The sequence below is a fragment of the Triticum urartu genome, chromosome 3A, assembly GCF_056163025.1.
Source record: "Triticum urartu cultivar PI428250 chromosome 3A, HENAU_Tu73, whole genome shotgun sequence".
In the NCBI taxonomy this organism is placed as follows: domain Eukaryota; kingdom Viridiplantae; phylum Streptophyta; class Magnoliopsida; order Poales; family Poaceae; genus Triticum; species Triticum urartu.
In genome coordinates, this window is record NC_141875.1 from 538,866,784 (window position 1) to 538,885,583 (window position 18,800).

General features: G+C 53.1%; 1 protein-coding gene across 1 annotated transcript; it reads left to right on the forward strand.

Moving 5' to 3' along the window:
- The first annotated feature begins 664 nt into the window (after positions 1-664).
- Positions 665-2,601, forward strand: LOC147980430 (uncharacterized). Its single transcript, XM_087515606.1, has 4 exons — positions 665-805; positions 1,224-1,308; positions 1,464-1,730; positions 1,814-2,601. Exons 1-4 carry the CDS (start codon positions 665-667, stop codon positions 2,599-2,601), a joined length of 1,281 nt encoding a protein of 426 aa, XP_087371732.1.
- Positions 2,602-18,800: the final 16,199 nt, after the last annotated feature.

An 18,800-nucleotide genomic window follows, 5' to 3' on the forward strand; every position in this document is an offset into this window, starting at 1 on the left:
GCGGACGATGATGAGATCGAAGTCGTTCCGCACCGCCAGCCGGCGCATGATCATCAAGGTGCGGGCCCGTCTGCCGCGCCGGCTGCCCGTGGCAGCGTGTAGAAACGCCGGGCCGCGTCGACCTACTTCGGCAGCCGGCCGAAGAAATCCAAGGGTTCCACGGCGGCGACCAAGCGGGATGAGGCGGCCGTGAAGGCGGCCCGCTTCCACAAGGCGGTGAAACAGCCGCAGGCGATCTCGTCGTAAGCGTCAAACGTCTTGTATTTTTTGTTGTCCTCTTCGATTGAGGCTCTTCTAAACTTTTCTTTGCTCGCCAGGCAGGGCACCGCTTTCCCTCGAGCGAGGTCCTGGCGGCTCTGTAGTCGGGCCGACTTGAGGGTCCTCAGGATCCCACCGCGTGGATCCCCGCGCCGACCTCATGGAGGCCACGGAGCGGAACGCACGGGAGGCGCGGGAGGAGCGGGAGGCGGCGGAGCGAAGGACCGCCCAGGCGGCGAAGGAGCAGGCCGACGCGGCGGCCAAGGCTCGGGCGGAGGCGGCGGCCACGGAGAAGGAGGCGGAGGCCTCGCGCAACCAGCCTCCGCAGCTCGTCGTTCCCCTCCATGCCGTGGCCCCCGACATCCCCGTGCCCCTGTCGGAGGAGGTCGACCGAGACGCACCGGTGATGGAGAGGAGGGAGGACCACGTGGTCTTCGTGGAGGAGGCGACGCAGACGGCGCCGACTGGAGTGGGCCAAAGCGGCCAACCAGCCGCGGTGCCAGAGCAGCCGGCCAGGGGCGAGCCGGAGGCAGGGGCCGGCCTCGAGGTGCAGCCGGAATTTCGCCGGCGCGCAGGGGGAGCTACCTCCGCACCGGAGCTGCACAGAGATGTGGGCGCTAGCCGGACGGCGGAGGCCCTGGAGGCGGCCAGCGCCAGCACGTCCGAGTGGACGCCCAGCGGGGGACGGCCGAGCTGAACACGGCGGCCCAGGAGGTCCGGAACCGGCTTCAAGCCCAGGCCGCGTCGCTGCAGCGATATACCCAAGAGTTCCTCATGACGCGGGCCATCATCCGGGTGAGCCTTCTGGCCTTGGTTGTTTTGCTTTTTTGACTTCTTCCGTGGGGGCGCGTCAGAGCACCCACTGGGTGTAGTCCCCGAGTTCCGAGTCGGCTGCTGAGCGGGCGGCTTGGAACTTACTAGGTCCTGACAGCTATCTTATTCTTGCATCCTGTCTGATCTTCCAGAAATACCATAACCTCCGCGCTGCTGCCTTCAACTCCCAGGCTCAGGAGCTAGGCCAGAAAACCGAGGACCTGACCAACAGCCGGAGTGCGTGCTTTGTCTCATGTATCTCCTGTGGGGGCGCGTTAGCGCACCCACTGGGTGTAGTCCCCGAGATTCAGGCCGACTGCTGAGCAGTCGGGTCGGATCTTCCTTGACGACTTCTTCCTTATTGATTTTTTCCTTTGTCTTCATGCTTGCAGGAGCCAATGCCGACTTGAGGGAGCAGCTCAGCGGGGCCCAGACCGCCCTTCGCGCCAAGGAAGCCGAGTGCAACGCCTTAGTCCTGGAGCGTGACCGCCTGGCCAAGAAGTTGGCCGACCAGGAGGAGAGCCACAAGGCGGCCCTGAAGAAGGCGCAGGACAGCGAGGACGCCCTCAAAGCTGAGTTCGAGACCGAAGCGGCGGGTTGGGCTGAGGCAAAACAAGCGCTGAGCGAGGGCTACGGCCGGGTTGAGGATCTGATCGATGGTAAGCCGCCTTCCTCACTCCTTGCTTGCCCCTTGCCCCCTGATTTGTGTTCTGACTTGTGCTGCTTTTTGTTCTTTGTGCAGACTACTTCCCCGGCTACTCCGGCATTGCCACCCAGACCATCGAGAGCCACCGCGAGGCGCGCCGGCAGGCGGGGGCTGAAATCGCGTCGGACGCGAGCCGGATGCTTGAGGAGCAACTCTTGGCGGTCCAAGCCCGGCTGCAGCCGGCTCACCGCATGCTCCGCCACCTCCAGCGCGCCGGGGCGTTGGCCGCCCTCTGGCCAGGCGAAGCGATTCCCCGCACCCCGAGTCGGACTTCCGACTGGCTGGAGGTTGCGGTTGGCCGCTTCGAGGCCTGGAAGGCATCGGCAGCCCGTCTCGGAGCTGGGCGGGCGCTGGAGTTCGTCCGAGCCTGGTCTCCCGGGCTGAACCTGGACCAGCTGCGCACCTGGTGGCTGGAAGCCGACGAGGAGATGGAGGAGGTGCGGCCGGCTATTGCTCAGCGTGCCTCGACGATCGCCGAGTGTACTGACATCAGCGCCTTTGCTCCTGAGATAAATGACGACGGCATTGCCCAGCCGGAGGAATGGTTTGGGCTGGACCCGGCAGAGGGTGAGGACTCGGCGGAGGAGATCGCTTCCAGCGATGAAGGTGAAGATGACGAAGGAGAGGAAGGCGAAGACGTCGAGCCAGCCGGTGAAGCGGCCAGCCAGCCTCAGCTTGACCGTGCCTCCAGCAACGAGGCCCGTGCTAGCGCGCCCTCTGCGGGAGGTGGTGATCATGCTGAGGTTCACCAGCCGGCCACTCCTCCAGCCAGCACTGCCGTCTCTACCGACCTGCTCGACTCGCCAGTCGTTCCCTTGGCTTAATCTGCCATCCTTGATTTTCCTACTTGTTACTCTTTGAACAATTTTTATTAAACTTGCGCAGTTCCACCCATTGGGGGTGTATTCAAACTATGTTGAATGCTGGCCTTTCGAAGGTCTTTTGTGTAAATATGATCGTGTGTGTGTTTGGCTTCCATTCGCGTATGCTTTTTATCCTTAGGCTGTTTCCTTTGCCGCCTTCCCATGGCTGCTGCCTTCCCAACCGGCAGCTACTCTGCAGCCTGTGGCTAGGGAAGAACTTGGCTATATTTTTTTGGGGGGGAAGGCAAGTACTCGAGCTTTCTTAGATTGAAGCGAGGTGAATGGAAGCCGGCCGGCCGGCTACTCTGGTAGTCGGTCGGTGGTGGGAGAAAAACCGGCTTTTGTTATATTAGTCCATTAGTCCCTAGCCGTTTTTCGTGTGGGCGTCCTTTCCTGCCTTTAACTCTTGCCAGCCGGACAGCCGGTTCTTCGAAGTGCGACTTTTGGCAAAAGAAGGCTTCGGTGCCGGCACACTACTTGTCTGACCGCGGGTAGGACTTCTAATATAACTCAAGGCGGCCAGTCCTCGGGCCGACTAGTCGAACCCGGTGCTGGACGAAAAAAGTGAATGTAACGACATGATCATAAGCATGATACTCTTCATTCATAGATAAAAGATGGCAGTCCCCGAGCTCTCCTCGGGGGCCTATTGTCTCGTACTTAGTACAAAAGTTAGCGTGATACATACTGCATTTCAACTGTAAATCTTCGGAAGAGGTTGGCGTTCCATGGTCGTTCCGACTCCTTGCCGGAGTCGTCTCTCTTTTGTACCTTCGGCTTTTGTGCGTCGATCAGGTAGTAGGAGTCATTTCCCAGCGCTCTGCTGATGACAAAGGGGCCTTCCCAAGGGGCCGAGAGCTTGTGCTGGCCGGCTGTTCGCTGGATCAGCCGGAGCACGAGGTCGCCCTCTTGGAAAGATCTTGGTCTGACCTTCCGGCTGTGGTAGCGGCGCAAGCCCTGCTGGTAGATGGCGGACCAGCTGAGGGCTAACCGCCGGCCTTCTTCCAGCAGGTCGACGATGTCTTCTCGTGCTTCCTTGGCCTTCTCCTCCATGTACATGGTTACCCGAGGCGAGTCGAACTCGATGTCAGTTGGGATGACCGCCTCGGCACCATACACGAGGAAGAAAGGAGTGAAGCCGGTTGACTTGTTTGGGGTAGTGCGCAGACTCCAGAGGACAGGCGGCAGCTCATCGAGCCAACAGCCGGCTGAACGTTCCAGTGGTACGACCAGTCGGGGCTTGATGCCGGAAAGGATGAGGCCGTTGGCTCGCTCGACTTGGCCGTTTGACTGCGGGTGGGGAACGGACGCTAAGTACAACCGGATGCCCTGCGTCGCGCAGAAACGTGCCAATGCTCCCTTGGCGAAATTCGTGCCGTTGTCGGTGATGATGCTGTGTGGCATGCCGTATCGAGTTGTTATATCTGCGATGAATGTCATGGCAGTCGGCCCATTCAGCTTCTTGATCGGCTTTGCCTCAATCCATTTGGTGAATTTGTCCACGGCGACAAGCAGATGTGTCATGCTGCTGCGCGCCATCTTGAATGGGCCCACCATGTCCAGTCCCCAACGGTGAAGGGCCAAGTGAGGGGAATGGTCTTGAGTTCCAAAGCCGGCATGTGTTGCTTGGAGCTGAAGACTTGGCACCCTTTGCAATGTTTAACTAACTCCTTGGCATCATCCAAAGCAGTCGGCCAAAAGAAACCGTGGCAGAAAGCTTTTGGCGACGAGTGATCTTGAGGCCGCATGGTGGCCGCATTCTCCTTGGTGGATGTCTCTGAGGATTGCAATGCCCTTCTCTTGCTCGACGCATCGCTGGAAGACTCTAGTGACACTGCGCCTGACGAGCTCTCTGTTGACGAGTGTGTATGCTCCGGCTCGGTGTTGGACTTGTCTTGCTTCTGTTTCGTCAGCCGGCAGATCTTGGTTTATTAGGAAGTTGAGGATGGACTGGGCCCATGATGGAGCTGTGACTTCTTCTATTGCCAACACGGCTACTGCGACCAGGGCGGGCGGGCTGGGTGGTGAAATGCTGGAGTCAGCCGCCGCCTGTTGTGTTGGTGCAGTCCCTGGGCCAACTACCGCAGTCCCCGAGCCGGGTGTGGCAGTCCCCGAGCCGGGTGTGGCAGTCCCCGGGTCGGGCGTAACTACGGATGTCCCCGAGCCGCCTACTGACGTCCCCGGGCCGACTATCAAAGTCCCCGGGTCACCTGCTTGGTTCTTCGAGCCGGACCTGGCTGCGTCGGGGTCAGGCGGCATGAAGATGGAATCAGACTCTGGAGACGGCTTGATAGACAGCTTGAGGAGGCGTTGCAGAGAGACACCGGTTGGTATTGCCTGCCGAGTGGAGCCTATTCGAGCCAGGGTATCAGCTGGCTCGTTGTCGGCTCGTGGTATGTGGAGGAACTGGCATCCTTCAATGTACCCGCTGATCTACTGAACGAGGAAGCGATAGCTTGCCATATTTGCGTCCTTGGCGTCCCAGTCGCCGGATGATTGCTGGACTACCAAGTCCGAGTCGCCGTAACATAGGATCCGGCGTATGCCGAGCTCTTTGGCAAGCCGGAGCCCGTGTATGAGTGCCTCGTACTCGGCCACGTTGTTGGAGGCGGCAAAGTGAATTTGCAGCGTGTATTTGAGCTTTTCGCCTTTGGGAGAGGTGAGGATGACGCCGGCTCCCAAGCCGGTGCGCATCTTGTACCCGTCGAAGTGCATGCGTCAATGAGTGGAGTCAGGAGCTGTCGGCAGGTACTGGGTCTCGGCCCAGTCAACGAGGAAGTCGGCCAATGCTTGGGACTTGATGGCGGTGCGAGGCTGGTAGAAGATCGTGTAGGGGGCCAGCTCGATGGCCCATTTCGCCACCCGGCCGGATGCATCCCGGCTGCCTATGATCTCGGCAAGCGGGGCGGTGCATACGACCATGATGGGGTGCTCTTGGAAGTAGGGCTTCAGCTTCTTGGCGGCGAAGTACACGCCATAGCACATCTTCCGGTAGTGCGGGTAGTTCTTCTTCGAGGTAGACAGCACCTCACTCAAATAGTACACCGGCCTCTGGACCGGCTGGGCTCAGCCCTCTTCTGGGCGCTGGACTACGATGACGATGCTGACCACCCGGCTGGTTGCAGCAATGTAGAGGAGCATGGGCTCTTTCTCAATCGGCACCGCCAAGACAGGCGGCGTGGCCAGCATCTTCTTCAGCTCGTGAAAAGCTTGGTCGGCTTGGTCGTTCCACTCGAAGTGAGTGGTCTTCTTCATGAGGCGGTAGAGGGGGAGAGCTTTCTCTCCGAGCCGGCTGATGAAGCGGTACAGGGAGGCCAAGCACCCGGTGAACTTCTGGACGTCTCGAAGTTTGGTGGGGATCGCCATTCTCTCAATGAACTTGATCTTTACTGGGTTGCATTCGATGCCGCGTTCGGAGACCATGAAGCCTAGGAGCTGGCCGGCTGGCACTCCGAACACGCATTTCTCGGGGTTGAGCTTGATCTGTAACCGACGCAGGTTCTCAAATGTTTCCTTGAGGTCTTCCAGCAAGGTGTCGCGCTTCTCCGTCTTCACCACAATGTCGTCTACGGAGACGTGGGCATTTCTGCCGAGCTGCTTGAGGAGGCACTTCTGCATGCCACGCTGAAAAGTGGCACCGGCATTTCTTAAGCCGAATGTCATAGTCAGGTAGCAGAAAGCTCCGAATGGCGTGATGAAGGCGGTCTTCAGGCGGTCAGCCGGATCTAGCTTTATCGGGTGGTATCCTGAGTAAGCATCCAAGAAACTCAATAGCTCACATCCGGCCGTGGAGTCTATCACTTGATCAATCCTTGGCAGGGCAAAGGTATCTTTGGGGCAGGCCTTGTTGAGGCTCGTGTAGTCTATGCACATGCGCCACTTGTTCTTCTTCTTTAGCACGAGGACCGGGTTGGCGAGCCACTCTGGAAAGAAAACCTCCATAATGAAGCCGGCTGCCAGAAGCCGGGCTATCTCTTCTCCTACAATCCTTCTTTTCTCCTCTGACAGTCGGCGGAGGGGTTGTTTGACTGGTTTTGCGCCTTCTCGGACGTCTAGCTTGTGCTCGGCGAATTCCTTCGGAACACCCAGCACGTCCTTAGGGGACCATGCAAAGATGTCTCGATTCTCACGGAGGAAATCGGCGAGCTCGCCTTCCTATTTGCTGTTTAGGTTTGCCCCGATGATGGCAAACCTTTCTGGGTGCTCGGGGTCAAAAGGTATCTTCTTTGTCTCCTTGGCCGGCTGGAAAGATCCTTGGGCATCACACTCCTTGGGATCGGGGGACAGGGCCGGCTGTTTGCCGGCCATGGCCACGACTCGGTCCAACATCTTCTTTTCTTCGGCAATCACAAGGGACTCGGCCAGCCGGCTGCTGGCTGCTGCGCACTCGGAAGATTTCTTGTAATCGCCGGCTATGGTGATGATGCCCTTGGCGCTCAGCATCTTCATCTTGAGGTAAGCATAGTGGGGAACAGCCATGAACCTGGCCAAGGCAGGACGGCCAAGCAATGCATGGTAGGGGCTCTCTAGGTCCACCACTTCAAACCAGATCGCTTCCTGGTGGAAATGATCCTTGTCCCCAAAGAGAACATCAATCTTGATCTTGCCAATGGGGGCGCAGGACAGGCCAGGTATAATGCCATGGAACACAGTCCGAGTAGGCATGAGTTGCTTCGTCTTGACATTCAGCTTCTCCAAGGTGTCACGGTACAGGATGTTGATGCTGCTCCCGTCGTCTATCAGCACGCGGGAGAAACGGGCGGCGTGTCTGTCCGTTGCAAGGGTGGCATCCAAAACCAACGTATAAGAGCCGGGAGATGGCATCACCTCTGGGTGGTCAGCCCGGCTCCAGCTGATAGGCTTTTCTGACCAGTGCATGTGCTCGGCGGGGTTGGTAGCGACCACGTTGACTTCCTGGTGCTCTCGGCATCTGCTGCGCCGGCCTTCGGGCTGGCTTGTAAAGACGACATAGGCGGCATGCTCGTTGGGGAACTCATCATGCATAGCTCCGACTGTTGGCCGAGCGGTCGGCAGCTGCGGAGCCGGAGGCGGCAGACTAGCAGGCGGAGGCGGCGCGAGCCCTTCGCCTTTGGAGATTCGGGTGAGCCAGTGGCACTTTCGGGTTGTGTGGTTGGACGGCTTCGCGCCGTTGTGGAACTTGCATGGGGCGTCGAGAGTTTGCTCATAGGAGAAGGCCGGCTGCCAAGCCGGCCTGCTGCCCCTCTGCTTCTTGGGTGCGGGCCGCCCTTCGGGCTGCTCGTCTTCGACTGTGGCCACCTGCCGACTGGTGGAGAGCGGCACGGGGCCCTTGCGCTTGTGGTCGTTCTGGTACCGGCGTCGGCCGGAGTCCCCAGCCGGTGTCTTGGGCGCCGGGTTGAGTACCTTCCCGGACGCGTCTACCCGGAGTTCAGTCTTCATTGAGGAGTCGGCGGTGGCGTACTTGTTCGCTATGATCAGAAGCTCGTCGAGGGTAGTCGGCTTGTCGCAGAGGAGCTTGTGCTTGAGGAGGGTGCCTTCTCGGCACCCGGTAGTGAAGTATTCTATGGCTTGCACCTCGTGCACCCCCTCGCAAGAGTTGAGGAGCTCGGCGCAACGCGTGAGGTAGTCGCGAGTGGATTCGGCGGGGCCTTGTACGCACAAGGAGAGCTATCTGGGCTTGGGAGCCCGCTTGTAGGTGCTGGTGAAATTGCGGACGAAGGCTTCTGTGAAGTCTAGCCAGCTGTTGATGCTGTATGGCCGGAGGCTGTTGAGCCAGGTCTGCGTCGTGCCTTGCAGCATGAGGGGCACGTACTTCACGGCAACGCGCCTGTTGCTGTTTGCTATGCGAACCGCTGTGGAGTAGTCGATCAACCAATCTTCCGGCTTCACGGAGGCGTTCTACTTGGGTGTGTCTCTTGGGAGCGAGAACCCTTTGGGGAAAGGCTCGTCGTGGATGCGGGGGCAGAAGCAAGGCGGGCCGACATCATCTTCTTCTTCTAGCACCAGGGATCGCGCTAGGCGGTCGATCCGATGGCGGGCGTCGTTCTCGCCGACTCCTTCGCGGCGACCTAGTCGGCCGCTGAGAGTCAGATGCGTGACAGGCGGTGGGCTGGGATATCTCTCCCCATGAGGCGGAGGCGGAGGCGGGTTGCCCCGCCGCTCCACGGCCCAGGGACGGCCTTCTACGTCTCGCTCGATGGAGATCCGGGTTCGGCTTCGGCTGGCAGCCTGCTCTTTCTCGTGTCGCGCGCGGGTTTTACCCGCAGTCGGCGTCCGGGACGTCGCGCCGTGCTCTCTGCGCGGGGGAGGGCTTTCCACGCGGGCATCGGCTTCGTGCCACTGTGCGGCTGCATCGATTAGTTGCTGGATTCGTCTGGTCATGTGGGGGAGTTCTTCGGCCCCCAGTCTGTCTAGCTCGTCTTCAGCCGCCTGGGCGGCGCGGAGGTTCTCGAGTGGAGTGGCATAGACTGGTAGGTCGACTCCTAGCGTGTCGGCGAGGGCAGCGCCGCGCTGTCTGACAACGCCGGCTCGGCTTGGCCCGCCTGGGGGTGGCGTGCCAAAGGCGGCGCGGTCGGCTTCGCGCTGGTGGGCCTCAGTGAGGCGTCTCATGGAAGCCAACTTCCGGCCCTCCGCGAGGAGGACAAGGCGGCGAGCCTCCAGTGCTTCGGCATCGGCATCGGCCGGGAGGGGGATGGACAAGTCGTGGACCGCCACATGCGGGGCGTCGAGGGCGTTCTTGCCAGAAGCACCGCCGTGGCCGATGACCATCACCTCGGTGGTGGCACCGTCGCAGCCATCGGCCTGAGGAAGCGGGTCGTTGTAGATCGCGACGTCAGTGGGGAAAGCGTCGAGCGAGGCCGTGTCGGAGTCGACAGGCATCGGATCGGTGGAGCCAACAGACTCCAAGTCCACAGCAGGCTCGCCGGAGACGTGGAGCTGGCCGAGGAGGTTGACGAGGTGGTCGGTGCCCGCATAAGAGGCGGGCTCATCGGAGATGAGGGTCTCGTCAAGGAGATCGGTGAGGCCGCTCGCCGCGTAGACGTTGGTGACGCCTTGCAGCGCGTCGTGGCAAGCGCCATCGGGCGTGCCGGGCTGGCTACGCTCGCTGGGGAGGAAGACGGTTCCCGTCTAGAACAGGTCTCCGGACGACGGTGCACCTGGCCCCACGGTGGGCGCCAAATGTCGGGTGGTAGGTGCGACATATGCCAACGGGTGGCTTATCATTGTGGGAGCCAGTAAGACGTCGCCAGTGCCTGGAAGCGGGATGAGGCGAAGACATGCACGCCGGCGAATCTTACCCAGCTTCAGGACTCTCCGTGGAGATAACACCCCTACTGCTGCTCTGCGGGGTCTCCGCATGATCACTAGATGAACGAGTGGCTACAAGATGCTCCTTGAGCTGTTTGGCGAGAAGAAGAAGAAGGGCACGGCTAGCTCTCCTCTCCTCTCTATGTGGGGTCTAAAACTAGCTCGGATCAACCCTTTGCATGGGTGTCCCGGGGGGTTTATATAGGTCCACCCCCCGGGGGTACAATGGTAATCCGGCTGGGCGTGGGCCCTAGCCGTCTGTGTTTATGCTCGCCGGCTTCTGCGCCGGCTGCTGGGGCCCGCCGGCTGGTGGGTCCTGCCGGCTGTCGGCTCCTTGGTCGACAGGCAGGCCCCACCGTCAAGGGCCTTGTCGGTGGCTGGTTACTGTTGCCTCAAACCTGGTGATGAGGGCTTCGCCGAGGTAAGCGTGGCTACAGTGCCGCCGCCCGGCGGGCGATCGCTGTAGCCTCACCTCGTCTTGTCTCCTTAATGGGGTGTATCCTTCGAGGGAGGAAGCAAGCCGGCTGTGGGGAGCCGGCCCTGCCTTGGGCCGACTGGGGGAGGCTTGGCCGCCTTCGGGTGTCTCTCTGCCTAAAGGGGCCCACCGCCCGTGGGCCACGCTGACAGCCCATCGTGGGTGGCATCAGGGTCAACATGGCTACAGTGCCGCGCCTGACGGGTCATGGCCACCCCGTACGGCACACTGTGCCAGGCGTTCTCCGGGATTCGGGGGTGGCAGGGTTTACTATAGCCACGCCCCGCCACATCGCCGTTATGTGGATGCAGACTTGGAGGGTACGATCTTGACCGCTTTGTGGGAGTCGGCTTCTCGCGACCGGCTTCTTGGAGCCGGCCCTCCCGCGGCTTTCTTCATGAGGGCTAAAGCCGGGCCGCCTTCCAATAGTCGGCCTGGGAGACAGCCGGCAAGGGGAAGGTGGCCCCACGTCTTGGATTCTTGAGGGCCGGATCGGCTCGTAATTTTTTGAGAAGGGCTAGCCGGCTAGGCTACCCATGGTCGTTTACTCCGACAAGTCCTATTATCTTCTCTCTCTTAATTGAAATTTTGGAAATAATTGGAGAGAAAAATATTAAAACCAAATTGATCCTCTTTTCAAATTTGATAAAAAAATCAAATATGAAAATAAGTGAAATCCCCAACTCTCTCCTTGGGTCCTTGAGTTTCTCAAGATTTCTAGGATCACAACCAAAAATGCAAATAAAATATGTAATGCATATGATGACCTATGTTTAACATCCAAATTGAAAATTGGATATTAAAAACCTACCCCCCTTAAGATGAATCTCGCCCTAGAGATTCAGGTTGGCTAGAAAATAGGTGTGGGTGGTCTTTGCGTAGGTCTTCCTCTCGCTCCCCGGTGCCTTCATCCTCGGTATGGTGGCTCCACTGAACTTTGCAAAACTTGATAACCTTGCTGCGTGTAACTCGGCTGGCAGACTCGAGAATCTTGATCGGCTTCTCCTCATAGGTTAGGTCACTATCGAACTGAATTGCTTCCAGGGGCACTATATCTCTCAGAGGAATATCGGCCATCTCCGCGTGGCGCTTCTTCAACTGGGAAACGTGAAACACATCGTGAACTCCTGAAAATCCTTCGGGTAACTCCAACTTGTAGGCAACTTCTCCCATACATTCCAGAACTCAGTATGGTCCTACAAACCTCGGGGCTAACTTTCCCTTAACTCCAAATCGTTTAACTCCTCGCAGTGGTGACACGCGAAGATATGCTCTATCTCCGATTTCATAGACTACCTCCTTGCGTTTGGTGTTGGCATAACTCTTCTGCATGGACTGAGCTATCTTTAGCCTATCTCGAATCAACTTAACCTTCTCTTCAGACTCTTTGATCAGATCTGGTCCAAACAACTGACGGTCTCCAACTTCATCCCACATCAATGGTGTCCTACATCTCCTTCCATACAAGGCTTCAAAAGGTGCCATCTTCAAACTAGCCTGATAACTATTGTTGTAAGAGAAATCAGCGTAAGGCAAATTGTGAGCCCAACTAGATCCATAATCTAGCGCACAAGCTCTCAACATGTCATCCAGAATCTGATTGACTCCCTCTCTCTGTCCATCGGTCTGTGGATGAAAGGCTGTACTGAACTCTAGCCTAGTACCCAAAGTTTGGTGCAACTGATTCCAAAACTTCAAAGTTAACTGTGTGCCTCTATCTGATATGATGGTCCTCGGAACTCCGTGCAGACATATGATCCTGGTCATATATATATTGGCCAACTTCGCGCTTGTATAGGTGGTTTTCACTGGGATAAAGTGAGCTACCTTGGTCAAGCGATCAACTACTACCCAGATGGAATCATATCCCGATCGGGTCCTGGGTAATTCCAGTGATGAAATCCATGCCAAGCTTCTCCCACTTCCATTCGGGTATCGCCATAGGCTGAAGCAATCCTGCCGGCTTCTGATATTCTGCCTTCACTCTCTGACATACATCACATACTGCTACATACTCGGCAATATCCTTCTTCATACCTGTCCACCAGAAATGTTCCTTCAGATCCAAATACATCTTGGTGTTTTCGGGGTGAATCGAGTATGGTGAATCATGAGTTTCCGGAAGTATTAACTTCCTGATCTCCGCATTATTGGGCACATATATACGATCCTCAAACCATAAAGTCTCGTGCTCATCCTCAGGGAAACCCTTGGCTTTTCCTTTGCTCATATTCTCCTTTATCTCAGCAATTTCCTAATCATCCTTCTAAGCTTCTCGAATCTTTCCCAATAACATAGACTGAACCTCCATTGCTGCAACAAAACCTCTTGGAACTATCTCCAAACGAAGCTCCTTGAGATCGTCAACTAATTCATGTGGTAACCCTCCGCTTATGAGGGTATTGGCATAACTCTTGCGGCTCAAAGCATCTGCTACGACATTGGCCTTCCCTGGATGATAGTGCAACTTCATATCATAATCCTTTATGAGCTCCAACCATCTCCTCTGCCTGAGATTCAACTCCTTCTACTTGAAAATGTACTTCAAACTCTTGTGATCTGTGTACACATCACATATATTTCCAATCAGAAAATGTCTCCAGGTCTTGAGTGCATGCACTACGGCTGCTAACTCCAAATCATGTGTGGCATAATTCAACTCATGAGGTCGAAGCTAACGTGAGGCATATGAAACAACTTTTCCGTCCTGCATCAGTACTCCTCGAAGTCCTAAGCGAGAAGCATTGCAATACACATGGAAATCCTTGCGTATATGCGTAAGAATCAACACTGGGGCTGTAACCAAACGTTTCTTCAACTCCTGAAAACTCGCCTCACAATCTTCAGTCCATTTGAACTTGGTATCCTTCTTCAACAACTCAGTCATGGGTTTCGCAATCTTGGAGAAATTCTTAATGAACCCCCTGTAATATACTGCGAGTCCTAGAAAACTGCGGATCTCTCAATCTGAGGTGGGTGCCAACCACTCAGTGACAGACTGAACCTTGGTGGGGTCTATTGCTATACCTTCTCCTGATATAACATGTCCAAGAAATCCAACTTCTTTCAACCAAAACTCACACTTGCTAAACTTGGCATACAACTGATGTTCCCTGAGCTTCTCGAGAACTAAGCGCAAGTGTTCCTTGTGTTCCTCTTCATTCTTCAAGTACACCAAAATATCATCAATGAACACCACTACAAACTTATCCAAAAAATCCATGAACACCTTGTTCATCATGCTCATAAAATGGTCAAGGGCATTACTCAGTCCAAATGACATGACCGTGTACTCATATAGCCCGTACCTTGTGGTAAAAGTTGTCTTAGGTATATCATGTTCCCGGATATTCAGTTGGTGGTATCCTGATCGTAGATTGATCTTGGAGAATACTTTAGCTCCTTGCAACTAGTCAAATAGATCATTGATCAACGGTAGTGGGTACTTGTTCTTGATCGTCACTTCATTTAAGGCCCGATAATCAACAACCATTCTCAAAGATCCATCCTTCTTCTCAACTAAGAGTGCTGGGGCTAAACACGGTGATGAACTTGGTCGGATGTAACCTTTCTCCAATAACTCCTTAATCTGCTTCTTAATTTCCTCCACATCATTTGCGGGCATCCGATACGGTCTCTTCGATATTGGTCCGGTGCCCGGCAACAGCTCAATCAAAAACTCTATGTCTCGATCTGGCGGCATGCCTGGTAGTTCCTCTGGAAAATACATCCGGGTAATCCTTCACAATAGGCACTACTTCCTGAACAACTCCCGAGAGAGAATTTACTTGGGTCCTCCTTGGCGCATGTCTAGACACATACTTGATCCTTTTTCCCTCCGGGGTGGGGAGTAAAATTGACTTACTAGCACAATAGATGTTTCCTCCATACTTCGATAACCAATCCATGCCTAATATTATATCCAATCCTTGGGACTCCGAAATTATTAGGTCTGAGAGGAAAACATGGCTACCAATGGTTAAGGGTAACCGATCACACCATCGGCTGGCCATATACTCTGCTCCTGGCGAGCTTACTAACATGGGTGACCTAAGGGCTAAGGTTGGCAACTTAAACTTGTCCACAAATCCCCTTGATATGTATGAATGCGATGCACTAGTGTCAAAAAGAACGAGTGCGGTAAATGACTTAATAAAAAACTTACCGATCACTACGTCAGGTTGATCTTCAACCTCCTCCACGTTGATGTGGTTCACCTAACCTCTGGTGAAGGGATTGGGCTTCTTCCCAGAGTTTCCATTTCCGTTGCCATTCTTCAACTCTGAGCAATAATTGGCGTAATGTCCAGTCTTCCCGCACTTGTAGCAGGTAACATGGCTCAGGTCCTTCTTGGCGGGCGTTGCTGGGTTGGGACGGTTCTGGTTGCTGCTTGCTCCATTCCCGTTTCCATTCTTAGGCCCACTGTGGTTATGTGAGCTTCCTCCATTGTGGGTATGGCCTCCATGGTTATGGGTGTAACCTCCGGAGTTAGGGGTAAAGTGGGGCTTCTGCTGAGCTCCAGAATTGTACTTCCCCTGTCCATACTTCCGTTTGCGGCTCTCTATCTGCTGTTGTTTGATTTCAATCATAAGGGCCCTATCTACCAAATCCTAGTAGTTATTGAATGTTGCCACCATCAACTGCATGCTCAGCTCATCATTCAACCCTTCCATAAACTTCTCCTACTACGCGACATCTGTGGCCACATCATCTGGGGCATAACGAGCTAACTTACTAAACTCATCCACGTACTGCCCCACAGTACGATTTCCCTGGCGTAAGTTGTGAAACTCACGCTTCTTCATACTCATTGCTCCAGTTGAGAAATGGGCGGTACGGAAAGCTTATTGAAACTGGTCCCATGTGACATTACCTATGGGAAAAGTGGATGTGTAATTCTCCCACCATGAGGCTGCTGGTCCATCCAATTGATGTGCGGTGAAGTGCACCTTCTCTGCATCTGTGCAACCTGCGGTGGTCAGCTCCCTTCCAATTCTGTGGAGCCAGTCATCAGCAACAATCGGCTGGATGCTACTGGAAAACACCGGCGGATTCAACCTCAGAAAACGGGCTAAGTTGTCAACTGGAAGTGGTGGTGATGGGTTGTTGTTGTTGCCTTGGTTCTGGATTAGTAGCTGCATCAAGGCATTCTGCTGCTGGATCAACTGGGTGAGCTCCGGCGGGAAGACTGTCGGATCATGGGTTCCGGCAAAACCCTTAAGGTTCGAACACTGGGGTGCGTGCGAAGATCTCCCCCCTACTGATCCACGTCCTAACTCAGCTAAGATCTTACGAACTAACTCGACGAACTTACAACACAAGGGACGCAAGATTTATACTGGTTAGGGCAATCGTTGTGCTGTAATACCCTACTCCAGTGTTGTGGTGGTGGATTGCCTCTTGGGCTGAGGATGAACAGTCCAAGGGGAAGAACAGCCTCCTGATACGTCTCCAGCGTATCAATAATTTTTGATTGCTCCATGCTATATTATCTACTGTTTTGGACATTATTGGGCGTTATTATCCACTTTTATATTTTTTTGGGACTAACCAATTAATCGGAGGCCCAGCCCAGAATTGCTGTTTTTTGCCTGTTTTAGGGTTTCGAACAAAAGAAATATCAAACGGAGTCCAAACGGAATGAAACCTTCGAGAACGTGATTTTCTCATCGAATACAACTCAGGAGACTTGGACCCAATGTCAAGCCACGTAACAGGAGCCCATGAGGTAGGGGGCGCGCCTACCCCCCCCCAGGCGCGCCCTCCACCCTCGTGGGGCCCCTGTTGCTCCACCTATGTACTTCTTCCTCCTATATATACCCACTTACCCCCAAATAATTAGATACGGAGCCAAAACCCTAATTCCACCGCCGTAACTTTCTGTATCCACGAGATCCCATCTTGGGGCCTGTTCCGGAGCTCCGCCGGAGGGGGCATCAATCACGGAGGGCTTCTACATCAACACCATAGCCTCTCCGATGAAGTGTGAGTAGTTTACTTCAGACCTACGGGTCCATAGTTAGTAGCTAGATGGCTTCTTCTCTATTTTTTGATCTCAATACAATGTTCTCCCCCTCTCTTGTGGAGATCTATTCGATGTAATCTTCTTTTTGCGGTGTGTTTGTTGATACCGATGAATTGTGGGTTTATTATCAAGTCTATCTATGAATAATATTTGAATCTTCTCTGAATTCTTTTATGTATGATTGGTTATCTTTGCAAGCATCTTTGAATTATCAGTTTGGTTTGGCCTACTAGAATGATCTTTCTTGCAATGGGAGAAGTGCTAAGCTTTGGGTTCAATCTTGCGGTGTCCTTTCCCGGTGACAGTACGGGCAGTAAGGCATGTATTGTATTGTTGCCATCGAGGATAACAAGATGGGGTTTTCTTCATATTGCATGAGTCTATCCCTCTACATCATGTCTTCTTGCTTAAGGCGTTACTTTGTTTTTAACTTAATACTCTAGATGCATGCTAGATAGCGGTCGATGAGTGGAGTAATAGTAGTAGATGCAGGCAGGAGTCGGTCTACTTGTCTTGGACGTGATGCCTATATACATGATCATACCTAGATATTCTCATAACTATGCTCAATTATGTCAATTGCTCTACATTAATTTGTTCCCCCACCGTAGAATACTTATGCTCTCGAGAGAAGCCACTAGTGAAACCTATGGCCCCCGGGTCTATCTTTATCATATCAATCTCCTACTACTTAGTTATTTACTTTGCTATTTACTTTGCCTTTATTTTACTTTGCCTTTATTTTACTTTGCATCTCTATCATAAAAATACCAAAAATATTATCTTTATCATATCTATCAGATCTCACTCTCGTATGTGGCCCAATAGGGATTGACAACCCCTATTTGCATTGTTTGCGAGGATTTATTTGTTTGTGCAGGTACGAGGGATTTGCGTGTAGCCTCCTACTGGATTGATACCTTGGTTCTCAAAAACAGAGGGAAATACTTATGCTACTTTTCTGCATCATCCCTTCCTCTTCGAGGAAAACCAATGCAGTACTAAAAGAGGTTGCAAGAAGGATTTCTGGCGCCGTTGCCGCGGAGGTCTACGCAAAAGTCAACATACCAAGTACCCATCACATACCCTTATCTCCCGCATTACATTATTTGCCATTTGCCTCTCGTTTTCCTCTTCCCCCAATTCACCCTTGCCATTTTATTCACCCTCTCTCTCTCTATCCTCCCTCTCTTTCCGTTTGCCTTTCTTCCGCTATGTCTGTATCAAAAAGGGTTGGGGGTTCTCCCCAGAGTTTTAGTACTTTGGACAACCCCTATATCCTCGCTAAACTTATAAATAAGGATACTATGGAAAAACCTACCAGAGTTATCAATGAGAGTCTTAATAATTTTGATGAAGATGATTCTGGAATTTTTCGTTATTTATTTGATGAATCTTTGAAAGATGCTTGGTATAGACTATTAAGGATCAGGGCTAGCTATGTTCCTCAATATCAAATTGAAGTTTACCTAAAAAGCCTTTAGCCCTTCCTTCTTATTTTAAGCATGTCTTAGATTCTATATTTGAAGAATGTTTCATTGAAGGGGATGTCGTAGACACTTATGAAAAAATGAAAACTATATTTGGGCACCCCATGAATGAGAAAGTTGAATCTACATCTCTTTTGCTCTCTTACCAAAATGAATCTATTAAAGAGATAAAGGCTAGCCTAGACAGAAACTTCCGTAACATACTTAATATTTCTTCTACCATTAATAGCCATGTGCTTTATCAAAATAGAAGGATTAAATCTATAGATAGCAAGTTTGCTCTTTTATTTCCTAATACCAAAGATGGCAATACCTAGATCTGTTCTTGCTTGTTATTCCTAGCTAGGGGCGTTAAACGATAGCGCTTGTTGGGAGGCAACCCAATTTTATTTTTATTCCTTGATTTTTGCTCCTGTTTAGTAATAAATAAATTATCTAGCCTCTGTTTTGGTTGTTTTTTTGTGTTTAATTATTGTTTGTGCCAAGTAGAACCGTTGGGAAGACTTGGGGAAAGTCTTGTTGAACTTGCTGTAAAAACAGAAACTTTAGCACTCACGAGAACTGGTGTCATTTTTATTTGGAAAGTGATATTTAGTTAATTCTTTTTGGAGATGATTAATAGATAAATTCCTCACGTCCAGCAATTTATTTTAGAATTTTTTGGGTTCCAGAGCTTGCGCTAGCTACAGATTACTACAGATTGTTTTGTTTTTTGACAGATTCTGTTTTTCGTGTGTTGTTTGCTTATTTTGATGAATCTATGGCTAGTAAATTAGTTTATAAACCATAGAGAAGTTGGAATACAGTAGGTATAACACCCATATAAATAAAGAATGAGTTCATTACAGTAACTTGAAGTGGTATTTTTTTTCTTTCGCTAATG

Bases quoted from the DNA above. Each gene is read 5' to 3' on its own strand.
- LOC147980430 (XM_087515606.1), top strand. From the start codon at position 665: ATGGAGAGGAGGGAGGACCACGTGGTCTTCGTGGAGGAGGCGACGCAG. The intron at 1,309-1,463 runs GTGCGTGCTTTG...TCATGCTTGCAG, and splicing joins GGACCTGACCAACAGCCGGA to GAGCCAATGCCGACTTGAGG. The intron at 1,731-1,813 runs GTAAGCCGCCTT...TTCTTTGTGCAG, and splicing joins GGTTGAGGATCTGATCGATG to ACTACTTCCCCGGCTACTCC.